The sequence below is a fragment of the Juglans microcarpa x Juglans regia genome, chromosome 1D, assembly GCF_004785595.1.
Source record: "Juglans microcarpa x Juglans regia isolate MS1-56 chromosome 1D, Jm3101_v1.0, whole genome shotgun sequence".
Taxonomy (NCBI): Eukaryota; Viridiplantae; Streptophyta; class Magnoliopsida; order Fagales; family Juglandaceae; genus Juglans; species Juglans microcarpa x Juglans regia.
Window position 1 is genome coordinate 18,561,761 of NC_054594.1, and position 13,566 is coordinate 18,575,326.

Sequence of the window (13,566 nt, forward strand, 5' to 3'; positions counted from 1 at the left end):
TTAAGCCAGCAGTCTTCTGTACCTTACTTATATTTGAATGCTCAATCCTGCGCATTGTGAGATGTAATTGTTATGTGAGTTGACTGTAAAGGTTTGGCATATAAACAGGGCCATTCCAACTCCAAATCCTAAAATTGAGAGTTGTTCTGACTATATGCTGAAGATAACTCATAATGTTGACAAAACTGACTCAAAAGTCGAACTACTTGATCAAAAAAGCGAGTCTTACCAATATTGAAGGGGTTTTTTAGGAATACCAAAGACAAGGAGCATAAAATACTTGAGACTGCTATTGCTGCGACCATGTTGTGGACAATGCGCTTGTTGTCTTTACTGGGCACAAATGCATTTTTTAATGAAAAATGATAAACACACAATACTTTATACAACACTTTATACAACAATGTTTTAAAAGGAGGGGTATTTTTGTAAAATATCTTATAAAACTAACATCATTTTACAAAAATACCCTTATTTTATAATGTGTTGTGTAAAGTGTTGTGTTTATCACTACTTTTTTTTAATGTATTCGACAGTGTAAAGAGTCTGACAAATCTGCAGGAACTCAAAAAAATTGGAGAGTTAATTATACCAGTTATTTGCAAGATTTCAAAGTATAAAATCATTTGCTTACTGCGATGTATATGGAAGTAGTGAGCATGAAGTTTAATAATGGGTAGTCAGGGATTAGAGAAATCAACAATCTTGGCTGAGCATCTGGAACACCTGATCTGTAAATTCATTGGGAATCATTATAAGGTACTATTCCATATATAGGTGAATCGATGAATGTCCGTGAAAATGTACATGATGATGTGTACATGTAAAACTTTCCTTACACGGAGGAAAAGCTAGCAGGATCTCTTGAAGCTATCCTTTAATACTGACAAAACCTTTGGAAAAAATAGCAAGCATTCACATTTTTTAACTTCACTAAACCTCAACCAGATATGGATTTGTGCGATGTAGGTCTCTAGAGTTATCTTTCCGAGCCATCTGGCAAACCAAAGACAAAATATCACAAATAAATCCACTTATAATGAGAGGAAAAGCTAGAAGGATCTCTTCGAAGTGACCCAAAATGGGGGCTGCATGATATGACTTCAATGTTAGAAACTTAGAATGAACAACAACAGATGGATTATATATGCCACTTACGCAAAAAATGTCAAACTGAAGCTACGTACATGCTGGGTGACATTCCTCAAGCATATCTAGGCCCTGGTAAACAAGAAAGAGATGTTGCATCACTAACTTGCAAACCGTACTGTAATACTACAAAATGGCAACGTATTTGAGTTAAGCATACGTTATCGGAATCCACGAGGTATATGGATGGTACTTGTTGTAACTAATCTTGTCTAGCTTGTAAATAGACTTGAACCACGCATATCCCACCTAGAAATCCATAGGAACTGTTTGCATGAGAGATGAACACTCAAAAAACTTATAATATCATTAGAGCTCTCAGAAAACAGGCTTTTGTTAGCTCAAAAAACAAAAAAAAAAAAAACACTACAATACCGCTAGAGATATCAGTGCAAGAGTTGTTTTTATTGATATTCTGCGCTTTGCTTCCATCTCTTCCAGCTTCTCCAACCACCTTTCAACCTAAAGATTTTTTATTTTTATTTTTTGTGAGGGAGAGGGCTAAAATAAAAACTTGCACAAGATTGACTTAGAACTTACAGTTGGATGATAATACGCATATATCATCCCAATTATCCATATGTAGCGATCAAGTCCAGAACAGAAATGCTACTCATGCATATGAGGCAGATGTGATCTAGAAGGATTTGGGTCAGTGTAACCTGGAATGATTTAAGGACTTTTTCAGTGTTACCTGCAATGTTGTTGTAGGGAAATATGAAGTCTAAGTAGTTACGAACCAAGAAGGATTGTAAGCGGGCTCCAAACCAAATCAAACACTCCAGGTACTTCCCATACTACGATAATTAGCAAGAAGCAAGAAACGATTTTCACAGCGATTACCAGCCCAATCTCATTATACTTGTTCAGAAAACCAAGTACCCCATATATCACGAGAGTGAAAAGGGTGTGCATGGGGCAAATGTAGTATACCATGTAACTGTTGTTTAGGACTATACATGAAAAGAATACCAAGAAATTAAGCCTCCACACCATCTGCCCCAAAAAAAAAAAGGATATTACAAATAGAAACAAATAAGTTTGTGAGAGAGCTCATAGAAGCAATCGTTGTTTTTTTAGGGGACTGCAAACCTGTGCAAATCTTGCAAGGCTGAAATCTTTATGGACATAATAATATGAGAAGTTCCCAAATCCAGTCATCCACACATATGCAGCCAGGCATACTCGTACATAATTATAGATTTCTGTTGCAGCGAAGTAATGATACATCAGAAAAAGTGCCTGTGAGATAGATTACAAAAGTAAGACCGCCAGTAATAGTGTGGCAATAAGACATACAATTATACAACAATGAGAAATTCTATTTGCAGTCCTCACTTGGGGACTGTATGTGCAGACCCTTTATTAAATGAGAAAAAACATCATTTTAGGAGAGATATTTTTGTAATTTTAAAAAATTTTAAAGATAAATTGCTTAGACTTGCATTGCAGTCCTCAAAATGGGGACTGTATGTAGCATTGCTCTTATTCAATAACATGAAGCCTAAACAGCTTGATGCAAAGCGTGTATGTGCTGTTAATATTGGAAACACCAAGATGGACTGTGATGATGGAATCGAGTTTCACTGCATTTTGCAGCAGTTGCTTAATTCTTTAATGTTAAACCTGAGGCCAAACCAAGCCAAGAATACCCTTTTACGTTTTGCATGGTCAAAGCTTTCACCATTTATAAATTTCAATATCTTAAGAAATAACTTTTAATAAATATATACCTCATGTGAAAGAGCCAACTGACCTGCATCCAGCCTTTCCACTCTTCTGTTTGATGCCAGTTTAAATAAAGTATGGATTTCCCTGTGAATGGTGACTTTTCATGATGTATCTTGAAAGAAGGTATTCCCCAAGCTATGATGAGAAGGAAGTAGAGAAACAAGAAGAGATCCCGGCTGTAACTCTGCAAGTACAGATGATAATCAAGAAGGAAATCCATCAGCAACCAAAAAATTTATAGTTCAAAGAAAAATAAGATTGTGTTTGGGTAGTGAGATCACTCCACTACTATTTAATATTTTATCATTATTTTTCACCAACTTTTCACCACTTTTTACAACTATTCACTATTATTCAATATTTTAACATTACTTTTTCAAAACTATTCACAAATCATCTGAGATCACATCTCAAACGTAGCCTAAATATAGATGCAATCCATTTATCAAACATCCAGTCCACAATTTAATGAACTTTTCAAAAGTAAAATATGCAAATATGAACTTTTGGTTGAAAATATGTTGTATTAAGAGTTTGTTATAAAGAAAGAAAGAAAATACTTGAAAGTTCCAATTAGTTTTGTGAAAAATAATATCCTGAACGATTGAATTTTAAATGTAATGCAGTCTGCAGATGAAGAAAGTTCTTTTACTGTATGAGGAAACCAAAAGTGATTGAAGTGTACATACAAATATTGAAAAATGCTATTATGGCTGAATATAGTGTAAACCAAATGTGATACCCCTATACAAGCCATAAGGTATGCATATAACATGATAAAAGCACCTTTGTTGCCGAGTCAAAGAAATCCGTACGGTCACACAAGTAAAAATATCCCATAAGAAGACCAAATTCAGACCTGCAACAGAAAATGGAAGAAAGAAGTATGCCATGATTATCCACTGGAAGAATCTATTTCTCAATTTCAATCAAGAAAGTGGTGCACTCACATAGCTCTAAGCGTCAATCGGTTTTCAATCAAGAAAGACCCATCCATGGAAAGGAACCTGAAAGGAATCATAAAGTGAGGCATGTGGCATTATATGCTTAAGCAAGCACAAATTGATTAGTTGAAAATTAACTAATGCAGGACAGTCTTTAAACCTGATAATAGGAGATCTAGTTGGATTTGGATATTTAGAACAGGCTGACTGGATACCTCCCCCCTCTAATAAATCAGCTTTGTTATCTTCCTTAAATGTGCGGTTCCCTGCTTCAGCCAAATTCAAATCCAATTGCCTGCTAGTAGAAAGAAAAACCTTAATTCTTCTTTCCTTTTTTTTTTTCCCATTGTCAACGAAAGACAATATTGCAATTAAGATTTGCAAGATATATGAGCGTGAGCCAATAAAGCAAGACCAAACTTTGAACAACAATGTGCATAACACAATTTGCTATGCAGGAACGTTTTTAAGCTATTTTATAAGTTTGGTGTTTGAATTTCTTGGAACCATAAATGGCATACACACACACACCACACATTCCCATATCTCCAACAAGAAAAAAGATTCTCCAACTCACGCATTGGCAGAGACTAAATACTTCTTGTATTTCAACAACTCGGAATAGATCCAAGCTGCAAATATGGGTATGATTCCGAGCAAAACCGCCACCTGAAATTAGTAAAAACAACCAAGATACGCATGATAAAGAAGCAACATAAGCTGCAAGCATTTTCCATCGGAAACAAACACAGCTTAAGAACGCAGGACCAAAAGTGAAATCCATATCGTCACCACAACGATGTACGACATGAAGCATTTTATCATCAACGACCACTCGAGCAATCGAATACGAGAGCAATATCTGAAAGCACAGAAAAGTGCAAAACAAACGCGTACCTGTCCAGGAGTTATAGGACCACCGATCAGCATCTTCGCGACTGAAACCAAACGAGAAGTCTTAGTTGGAGACAAGTTCAAAAGGATTGGACCAGGTAGGAAAGCAGAGAATTAATAAGAGTGGGAACCATCAACGTGAGAGCAGTTACTTCTGAAATCGCCGTTTCTTCAAATTGACAACACTCCCGTTGCATATCAAGAATGACAACACTACTGAAAACGATTTAGATTTTAATTTCGATACAACAGGAACCTAGTTCTATCTGCAACTTCTCCAACTCATTCCTTTAATTTCTCCATTTATGATCCTTGTAAAAACAATCGTTTGATCAGTGGAGGATCCTGATCTTGTCTGTAAATTTCCGTAAGCAACTGAATCCATTAACCTTCTACATTTTCACTTTATTATTTCAGTTACCCATCAAATAAGAATTAATTTCATAACCTATAACTCATTCATCCTCAATAAATATGTGGCTTTGAATAAATGTTTAAGAACTTCCCCACAAATCTGTTACAGTTCAGTGTTTTTTTTTTTTTTTTTGAATTGTTCCTCTAAAGATAGGCATAGTTTTCCAACGCCATCTACATACCTGAAAATTCGAGTCTTTGTGAGCAAGAAAAGAGTGAAACTTCACAAGATGTATATGTTGAAGAAAATGGGCATGAAGTAAAGACCTCATGGCCACGGGGCGAGTCCTTTTGATTCGAAGAAGGCTATTATAGCCGGAGAATTTGTACCTCTGTCAGCAAAACTGGAGTGTAGTGTAAAATTAGAGAGTCGATGCTCAGTAAAATGATTACGAAGCAGAACCTCAAAACCAGAACGTGAGATTTCAATTTTAATTTGAAAAATATAAGCCCTTCTTACTCTTTGCTATTAAATTCTTGCAAGTCTGGTGTGACAGCACTGAGTAATAAAAATATAAATGATAAATGATTTATGCGCTCCTGGGCAAGAATTTTTCATTTTCTTTGAGAAAAATGGAGAAATTTAAGATGAAAAACAATTTTTTTTCATGTTAAACTTTATTTTTTATTTTTTTAAAAGAAGCACGCAAAACTTAAACATTAATATATTTTTTTTATATTGTGGAACCAACTTCAATTACGTGGAAAATGCTAACTTCTAAATAGATTTTCTTAATATTAATACTAAAAAACGTTTTCTTTATTTCATTTTTTTCTCATCAGATAAATACATGGCTGCAGTAATTGGTGAACCCATGTTGCCAACCCCCCAAAAGGAAATTTGGAACTTCGATTCGATTACTGTCTTAGGAACAGACATAGAATTACATGACTATCAAACGATCTCAGGCACAATTAATCTATCGGATACGGATCCGAATTTATAAACTTAAAGTGTGCTTCTTATCATTTTACTATAGCTGTAACAATTAAGGCAATGAAAAAACACAACCCTTTCTTTGGAGTTTATATCTATCCATTACCCAACTTCTACGATACAAAATATGTCCAAAAAACCTGCTTTTCCCTCAATAAGGACGTGCCAAGCAGCAGAAGATTCCATATTCCAATTGGTTTTTGGCAGCAGAATGGTACTCTTCTGCTCGGAGAATTTCTACAGAAGCCAATCGCCTTCTGTATTATATTTACGTATTCAAATGCTCAAACCTGTGCATTATACAAGTATCAGCAAAATCTCTCATTAAAGATAGCAAATCATCAATGAAACTAGAGCTGATAAACACTGATCGCAGGGTTCAAACTGAATATATGAGCATAAAGTATACTCCAGGTAATTCAGCTGGAGGCACTAGCCCACCAGAAATGGTGATGCACTTGATCTTTGACTACTAGGATGAAGACAAGCACAAGCACAAGCCCATTTATGCTGGCTCAAATCATCAGGGTTCTATTTTTTTGTCGCCAATGACTGCTGTCCACCTAATTAATAGAGTGGCGGACAGCAGACGGGCATGCAAAGGATATCAAACTGACACGGAAGTAAATTCTTGAATAAAAAGAGGAGCAAGTCTTACCAAAAACTGAGGGACTTTCAGGAATACAAAAGACAAAAAGTATAAAACACTTGAGACTGCTACTGCTGTAACCATGTTGTGGACAAGGCGCTTGCTGTCTTTACTGGGCACAAATGCCGTTTTCAATGTATTTGTCAGTTCAAAGAGTCTATAAGAAATCTGCAAGAAAGCAAAAAGTTACAGCATCAGTCGTACCAGATATTTTCATGATCTCAAAGTTATAACATATTTTACTTACCGCAACGTATATGGATGTAGTGAGCATAAAATTCAACATTGGATAGTTTGGGATCAGAGAAAGCAACAATTTTGGCTGACCATCTGGAACACCGGACCTGCAAGTTCAATGGTAATCATTGTTCGATAGTGTTCTATACTCTTGTGAATGGATAATTGTCTGCGCAATCTGTACTTATTCACATACGTATAAACATGTCAGATGCACTACAGTTCCATCACGTGGCAGACACACAAAATAAAGCTTCACCAAGATGATTTATGCTTTCTTTCAAATTCAGAAATTAAAGTGAGAAGCATTAACTTCTGACATTCACATCTGCTGTAGGCTAACAGCTAATAGTTTGAAAGTATGCATTAACCATTATCTGATAATAACAGCAGCAGCTATCCTTTTATACTGATCAAAGCTTAAAAATAGGCATTCACTGTTATGAGCTTTGGCATACCTTAACCAGATATGTATTTGAGAGATGTAGGTCTCTAAAGTTACCTTCCCAAGCCATCTGGAAAACCAAAGACAAGATATCATAAATATTAGTCAGAGATAAATGAATTCAAAATGAGAGGAAAAGCTGGTAGGATCTCTTTAGACTTGCAGAAATGGCAGCAAGTGATAGGACTTCTATACTAGAGTTGATCAACAACTAATGGGTTAAAATAAAGATCACTTACGCAAAAAGTGTCAAACTGTAGCTACGAAAATGCTGGGTGACATTCCGCAAACATATGTACACCCTGATCAAGAAGAACAAAATGATACGTCTCAAACTAGCAAAACGTTTTGAATATTATAAACTGACAACATATTGAACTAACATATGCATACGTTATTGGAATCCATGAGGTATATGGATGGTATTTGTTGTAAGCAATCTTGTCTAGCTTGTAGATATACTCGAACCAGAGATATCCTGCCTAGAAATCCAAACTGGTTAAATGAGAGTCAAACACGATGTATGATTTTTGTTAATACCAAATTATAATACCGTTAAAGATATCAGAGCAACAGCTGTTTTTATTGATATTCTGCGCTTTGCTTCTGTTTCTTCCAGCTTCTCCATCCACCTTTCAACCTATAATAATTCATGTCAAATTAGTAGTCATTATCTCAAAATAAAGGCAAAACATGACAACTATTTAAAGCTCATTTTGTTAAAAACAAACGGAAAATGTAAATTTTCTATTGGAGGAGGGGAGGGAAGGGAAAGAAATAAGAAAATTGCACAAGATTGCATTGGAACTCACTGTTGGATGATAATAAGCATATATCATCCCAATTATCCATATGTAGCGATCAAGGCCTGAACGAAAATGCCACTCATGCAAGCGGGGCAGCTGAGATTTTGAGGGGTTTGGGTCAGTGTAACCTGCAATGATTTAGGACTCTGGGTCAGTGCATAGTTCTTGCAGGTAATATGAAGCTCTGGCCAGTTACTAACCAAGAAGGAATGTCAGTGGGCTCCAAACCAATTCAAACACTCCAGGCACTTCCCATATTAGGATAACTAGCAAGAAGCAAGCCATGATTTTTAAAGCAATGACCAACCCAATCTCATTGTATTGGTTCAGAATAACAAGCGCTCCATAAACCATCAGAGTGAAAAGGGTGTGCATGGGGCAAATGTAGTATAGCATGTAACTGTTGTTGAGGACAATGCAGATGAAAAATACCAAAAAATTAAGCCTCCACATCATCTGCTCAAAAAAAAAAAAAAAAAAGGTTATTACAAATGAAAGCAAATTAATTTGTATGAAAGCTCAGAGAAGCAACCTTTGGCTTTTGAGGGACTGCAAACCTGAGCAAATCTTGCAAGGCTGAAATCTTTGCGGACATAATAATATGAAAAGTTCCCAAATCCAGTCATCCACACATATGCAGCAATAAAAACTCGGATGGCATTATAGATTTCTGTTGCCGCGAAGTAATGGTACATCAGAAAAAGCACCTGCAAGACAGGAGAAAATTTGGACCACCAATAACAAGGCAGCAATTAGAACATACAATTGCATGAAGCCTAAACAGAACAATATAAAGAGTTTAATGCACTTAAGTCCATATGTATTGTGGGGAATGAGCAGATTTTTAAAACCACTATGGTAGTACCAAAGGGCTCCCGTTTCTGGAAGGGGGTTGTGCAGGTCTTGCCTTTGATGTTCAGCAATTTGAGATGGTTGGTTAGAGAAGGATCCTTGAATTTTGGGTTTGATAATTGGCTTGGGGATGGTCCTATTGTTGATCGGCTACCTATTGAGGGGGAGCCCAATTTACAGGTTCGACAAGTATGGGATGGGGCCTTGTGGAATTATGGGTGGTTGCGGCAGATTGTGGATGAGGAAACAATAGAAAAAATTCATCAATCTCGGATGCGTGTTCGTGAGGAAGGATGTGCTGGTTTGGAAGCATTCGACTGATGGTCTTTTCTCCATAAAATCGGCCTGGCAGCTTCTTAGATCTCATGGTATTGTTTGTAATTGGCAGAAGTGGCAATGGCAAGATCATGTGCCAAAGAAGATGTCATTTTTATGTTAGAGAGCACGTCAAAATGCCATTCCGGTGGATGATTCTACTCAACAGCTTGGTATTTCTCTTGCCTCTAAATGTCAGTGTTGTTTGTCAAATAAGGTTGAGTCCTTGGATCATGTTCTTTGTGATGGGGAGGGTCCAAGGAAGGTTTGGGATTTTTTTGCGGCTATTTTTGGTGTTCATCTACCTTCTACGCGGGTTTGGGTCGGGGTCGTCAATATTTGGTGGAGTCGTGCTTCTTATTGCTCACAATTTCTTTGGCTTCGTGGTATTATTCCTATCCTTATTTCTTGGGCTCTTTGGAGAGCTCGATGTGTGTCTCGTATGGAGAATGTGAAATATGATTGGAGGGGAATTATTTGCATGGTCAAAGGGTTGGTCATTGATATGTCTACGTCGATGAGAAAGTTCAAGAGTTTGGGTTCACTTGATAGACAGGTTTTGTGTGAGCTTAATTGTCCATTGGTGCCGGTTGTTGAGCGTAGGCCAAGGTTGATTGCTTGGTCTCCGCCGGAAGTGGGTATGGTCAAGCTAAATGTGGATGGGGGTTCAATTGGGAACCCGGGTGTATCTGGTGGTGGAGGTATTGTTCGGAATGCAAATGGTCAGGTACTTGGGGGATTTGCACATTGTTATGGGAATGCTACTAACACCATTGTTGAGTGTCGTGCTTTCCTAGATGGGTTACGTCTTTGCCAACAGTTGGGGTTGAGGGATTTGGTGGTGGAGTCAGATTCTAGTCATGTTATTGGTTGGTTCATTTCGGGGTCTTGTAATTATAGTTATTTGTGGGATTTTTGGGAGGAAGCTCAGTCTATTATTTCTACTCTTAATATTCAGTTTGTTCATGTATTTAGAGAAGCAAATATGGCGGCAGATTTTTTGACAAAATTTGGTGCTAATGATGGGAATTGGGATTTCTTGGGTGAGGAGTATGGGTTGGGGAGGCTTAGGGGTCTTATTAGAACGGATAGGTTTGGTATGCCGTATGTTAGACGTTAAGTTATGTTGGGGCATTGTTGGGGATTCTTTGATGTAATTAGGGTTGTTCCTCTGCCTTAAGTGAGGGTTTATTAATAAAATTGGGGAGGGGTCACTCTTGGACATGTGGCTCCAACTCTTTCTCAAAAAAAAAAAAGTCCATATGTATTGTTTATGTTATGGACTTTGACAGTATGTGTGCTTCACTGTTTGTTGCAACACTTGCTAAATGATTTTATGTAGGAGATGCCCAAATCAGCAGGCCAAGAAGTTTTGCATGATCAGATCTTTTACCCTTTAAATGAGCATATTTTGAGAGAGAGAACTTTTCAACAAATAGGTACATCATTTAAAAGAGCCGACTAACCTGCATCCAACCTTTCCACTCTTCAGTTTGATGCCTATTTAAATACAGTATGGATTTCCCTGAAAATGGTGACTTATCATGGTGTATCTTGAAAGAAGTTATCGCCGAAACTATGATGAGAAGGAAGTAGAGAAATATGAAGAGATCCCGATTGTAACTCTGCACAAACAGATGATAGTCAAGAAGAAAAACTCCATCAGCAGCCAAAAAAGATACAACTCGAGATAAATACTCAATATAGATGAGTCCTTTCAATAAACTTTTCAAAAGTCAAATATGCAGGTTTTCGCTTTTGGTTGTGGATGTACTATATGAGAGTTCATTATTAACTGAAACAAACACCAAAACTTCCCAAATAATTTCATAAAATAGTCAACTTTATTTCGGTTGATATGTGATTGCAGTAGCACTTACTATGATAAATGTTTCTTGAGCCACATACTTCACTAAATGCTAATGAACCCCTAAATAAGGAATGAAATATATAAAGCAACATAATGAAGTCATGAACAGAACCTTTGTTGCTGAGTCAAAGAAATCCGTACGGTCGCACAAGTAAAAATACATCATAAGAAGACCAAATTCAGATCTGTAAGAAAGAAAAAGATAAAAGATCGAGAGAAAGTCAAGATTCGATCCACTCAAAGAAAGTATTTCTAAATTGCTGTCAAGGGAGTAACTCACTCACATGGCTCGAAGTATCAATCGATTTTCAATTAAGAAAGGCTCATCCATCAAGAAGAACCTAAAAGGGTATCATAAAACGATGCATGTAAGCTTATATGCTTAAGCAAACATAGATTGATAATAAGTTGAATACTCAAAAGAATCCAAGACCATCTTTAGAAACCTGAAAATTGGAGATGTAGCAGGCGAACTTCGAGATTTAGGAGAGGCTAATTGGAGACCTCCCCCCTCTAACAGAACAGCTCTGTCATCTTCCTTAACTGTGCCATTCCCCAATTCGACCAAATTCACATCTGAGAGCCTACTAGTAGACAGAATATATCAAATTTTATTAACATAGTAAATATTTATCCTCTCTTTAAACAAAAGAAAACATCATGCACCAGAAAAAATTGTCGTCTAATGATTCTTTACCTTAATTCTAACAATTTGATCTTTCATATCTTTCATTCTTAATGGAAGATACAAAAAGCTCCGACAAGAGTTGGCACGAATGCATCTATATCTATATATACATAAATTTCTTACATATAATTATTCACGAAAAAATTGTGAAAATAGAACTAATATTCACAGAACATATGAGCATAAGGCGCAAGAGAGCAGAGTAGGATGAACACGTGCATAGATCAATATACCACACCATAAGTCTATGACTTCAAGAAGTTCAACATCAAACTTATAAAAAGAACTTTAAAACTTTCTACATAGAAAATGTATGCTGCATATTTGACTATAATCATGAACAACAAGATTCCTACAATCAAAAGAATTATCCAACTCACACTTTGGCATCTACTGAACTTTTCCTGTACTCCAAGAACTCAGAATATATCCAAGCTGCAATTACAGGTATGATTCCAAGCAAAAACGACACCTGAAATCAATAAACGACACAGCATAAACCACTATTACCAGTAATAGCTTCAAAGCCATTGCTATTTTTCTTTTTCGATGAAGGATGTCTTCATTATAACATTGAAAGAACAAACAGAGTTACAATCACAAGCATGATTCTACGATATGTTCAGCATATTATCTACAGTATCAAAAAGCAATGCTCAGTAGCTACCGCTCAAGCACTCAAAAAACCAGAGCAAGATCCGAAATCAAACAAGAACCACAAAACGCGTCGTACCTGTCCAGGAGTTATCGGACCAACGATCACCATTTTCGAAACAAAAACCAAAGGGAGCCTCGGTTCAAGCGAAATTCACGGGGATTTGGAGCAGACAATCGACAAGCATTTCACTGAAACCGCGGATTATGGCGCTCAGGAACCAGATCTGAAAGGAATTTGAGGGGAGCAGACAATCGTATAAATCAGTGGAAAACAGAAAGAAGGCGTCGGAAAAGGTAAAAGACGGGTTGGGCTACCAGAGAGAGACGTTAGAGAGGGTGATGTTCCAAACCATTCATCTGTGTAAATGTTCCAGTGTGATTAGTTGGTATAAGCCACCGTTACGCCAAACTAACGAAGTGTATTACTATATTTATTATATACTACTAAAAACGGATTAATACTTCCTATCAAAAAAGAAAAAAAAAAAAAAAAGGGATTAATACTCTTCATTTCTCCAATTCGATACAAAAGTGACACGACTTTGCAATATTTAACGTTGGTCATAGAAGATTTAAATTTTAAACTATTTAATTTGGACATAAAATTAGAGAATTTATGAAAACTATATTTCATTTTAAAAAAAAAATACATTTATTAGTCCAGTTGTGCTGAGGACGGACCAGGGTACAAAGTGCGTTTGGACCTAATCCATTAGGGAATAATTGATGTCTGGAACCAAAATCAAAATTCTTCCTCTGAGTCTTAAGCAATAATCATAGCAAGACAGCCGTTCCTTGGTCAACAAGTATTTAAATCAAATGCATTATTAATATAGAAGACTTAGCATATCAATATATAGAAATATTAATTATTTTATAAGTAAATAAATTTTATGCATATTAAATAATGTATCAATGATATCTACATAATATATTTTATAATATATTTTACAACACATATTTTAAAATGATGTTACT

The 13,566-nt window shown here is 36.3% G+C and overlaps 1 protein-coding gene and 1 pseudogene across 2 annotated transcripts; both read right to left on the reverse strand.

The window, feature by feature from the left end:
• Window positions 1–510: 510 nt before the first annotated feature.
• On the reverse strand, window positions 511–4,229 carry LOC121237065 (annotated as a pseudogene).
• A 1,707-nt stretch (window positions 4,230–5,936) lies between these two features.
• LOC121238241 (protein REDUCED WALL ACETYLATION 2-like) lies at window positions 5,937–12,837 on the reverse strand. Of its 2 annotated transcripts, none has more exons than XM_041135075.1 (16): window positions 12,665–12,837; window positions 12,312–12,403; window positions 11,690–11,827; window positions 11,528–11,584; window positions 11,356–11,428; window positions 10,840–10,998; window positions 8,764–8,913; window positions 8,407–8,662; window positions 8,213–8,334; window positions 7,954–8,040; window positions 7,794–7,882; window positions 7,640–7,702; window positions 7,414–7,470; window positions 6,966–7,062; window positions 6,728–6,886; window positions 5,937–6,359 (listed from the first exon to the last, which is right to left on the reverse strand). In XM_041135075.1, the coding sequence occupies exons 1-16, from the start codon at window positions 12,695–12,697 to the stop codon at window positions 6,354–6,356; spliced, it is 1,638 nt and encodes a 545-aa protein (XP_040991009.1). In that variant the 5' UTR covers window positions 12,698–12,837; the 3' UTR covers window positions 5,937–6,353. The 2 variants fall into 2 exon arrangements, with proteins under 2 accessions (XP_040991009.1, XP_040991004.1); XM_041135070.1 differs by having other exon boundaries at window positions 11,690–11,830.
• Window positions 12,838–13,566: the final 729 nt, after the last annotated feature.

Excerpts from the sequence above, each read along its gene's own strand:
- LOC121238241 (XM_041135070.1), bottom strand. The coding sequence starts at position 12,697 with ATGGTGATCGTTGGTCCGATAACTCCTGGACAG. Across the intron at positions 11,429-11,527 it reads CGATTGATACTTCGAGCCAT|ATCTGAATTTGGTCTTCTTA; the intron begins GTGAGTGAGTTA and ends TCTTTCTTACAG. Across the intron at positions 10,999-11,355 it reads TCTTTGACTCAGCAACAAAG|AGTTACAATCGGGATCTCTT; the intron begins GTTCTGTTCATG and ends CTGTTTGTGCAG.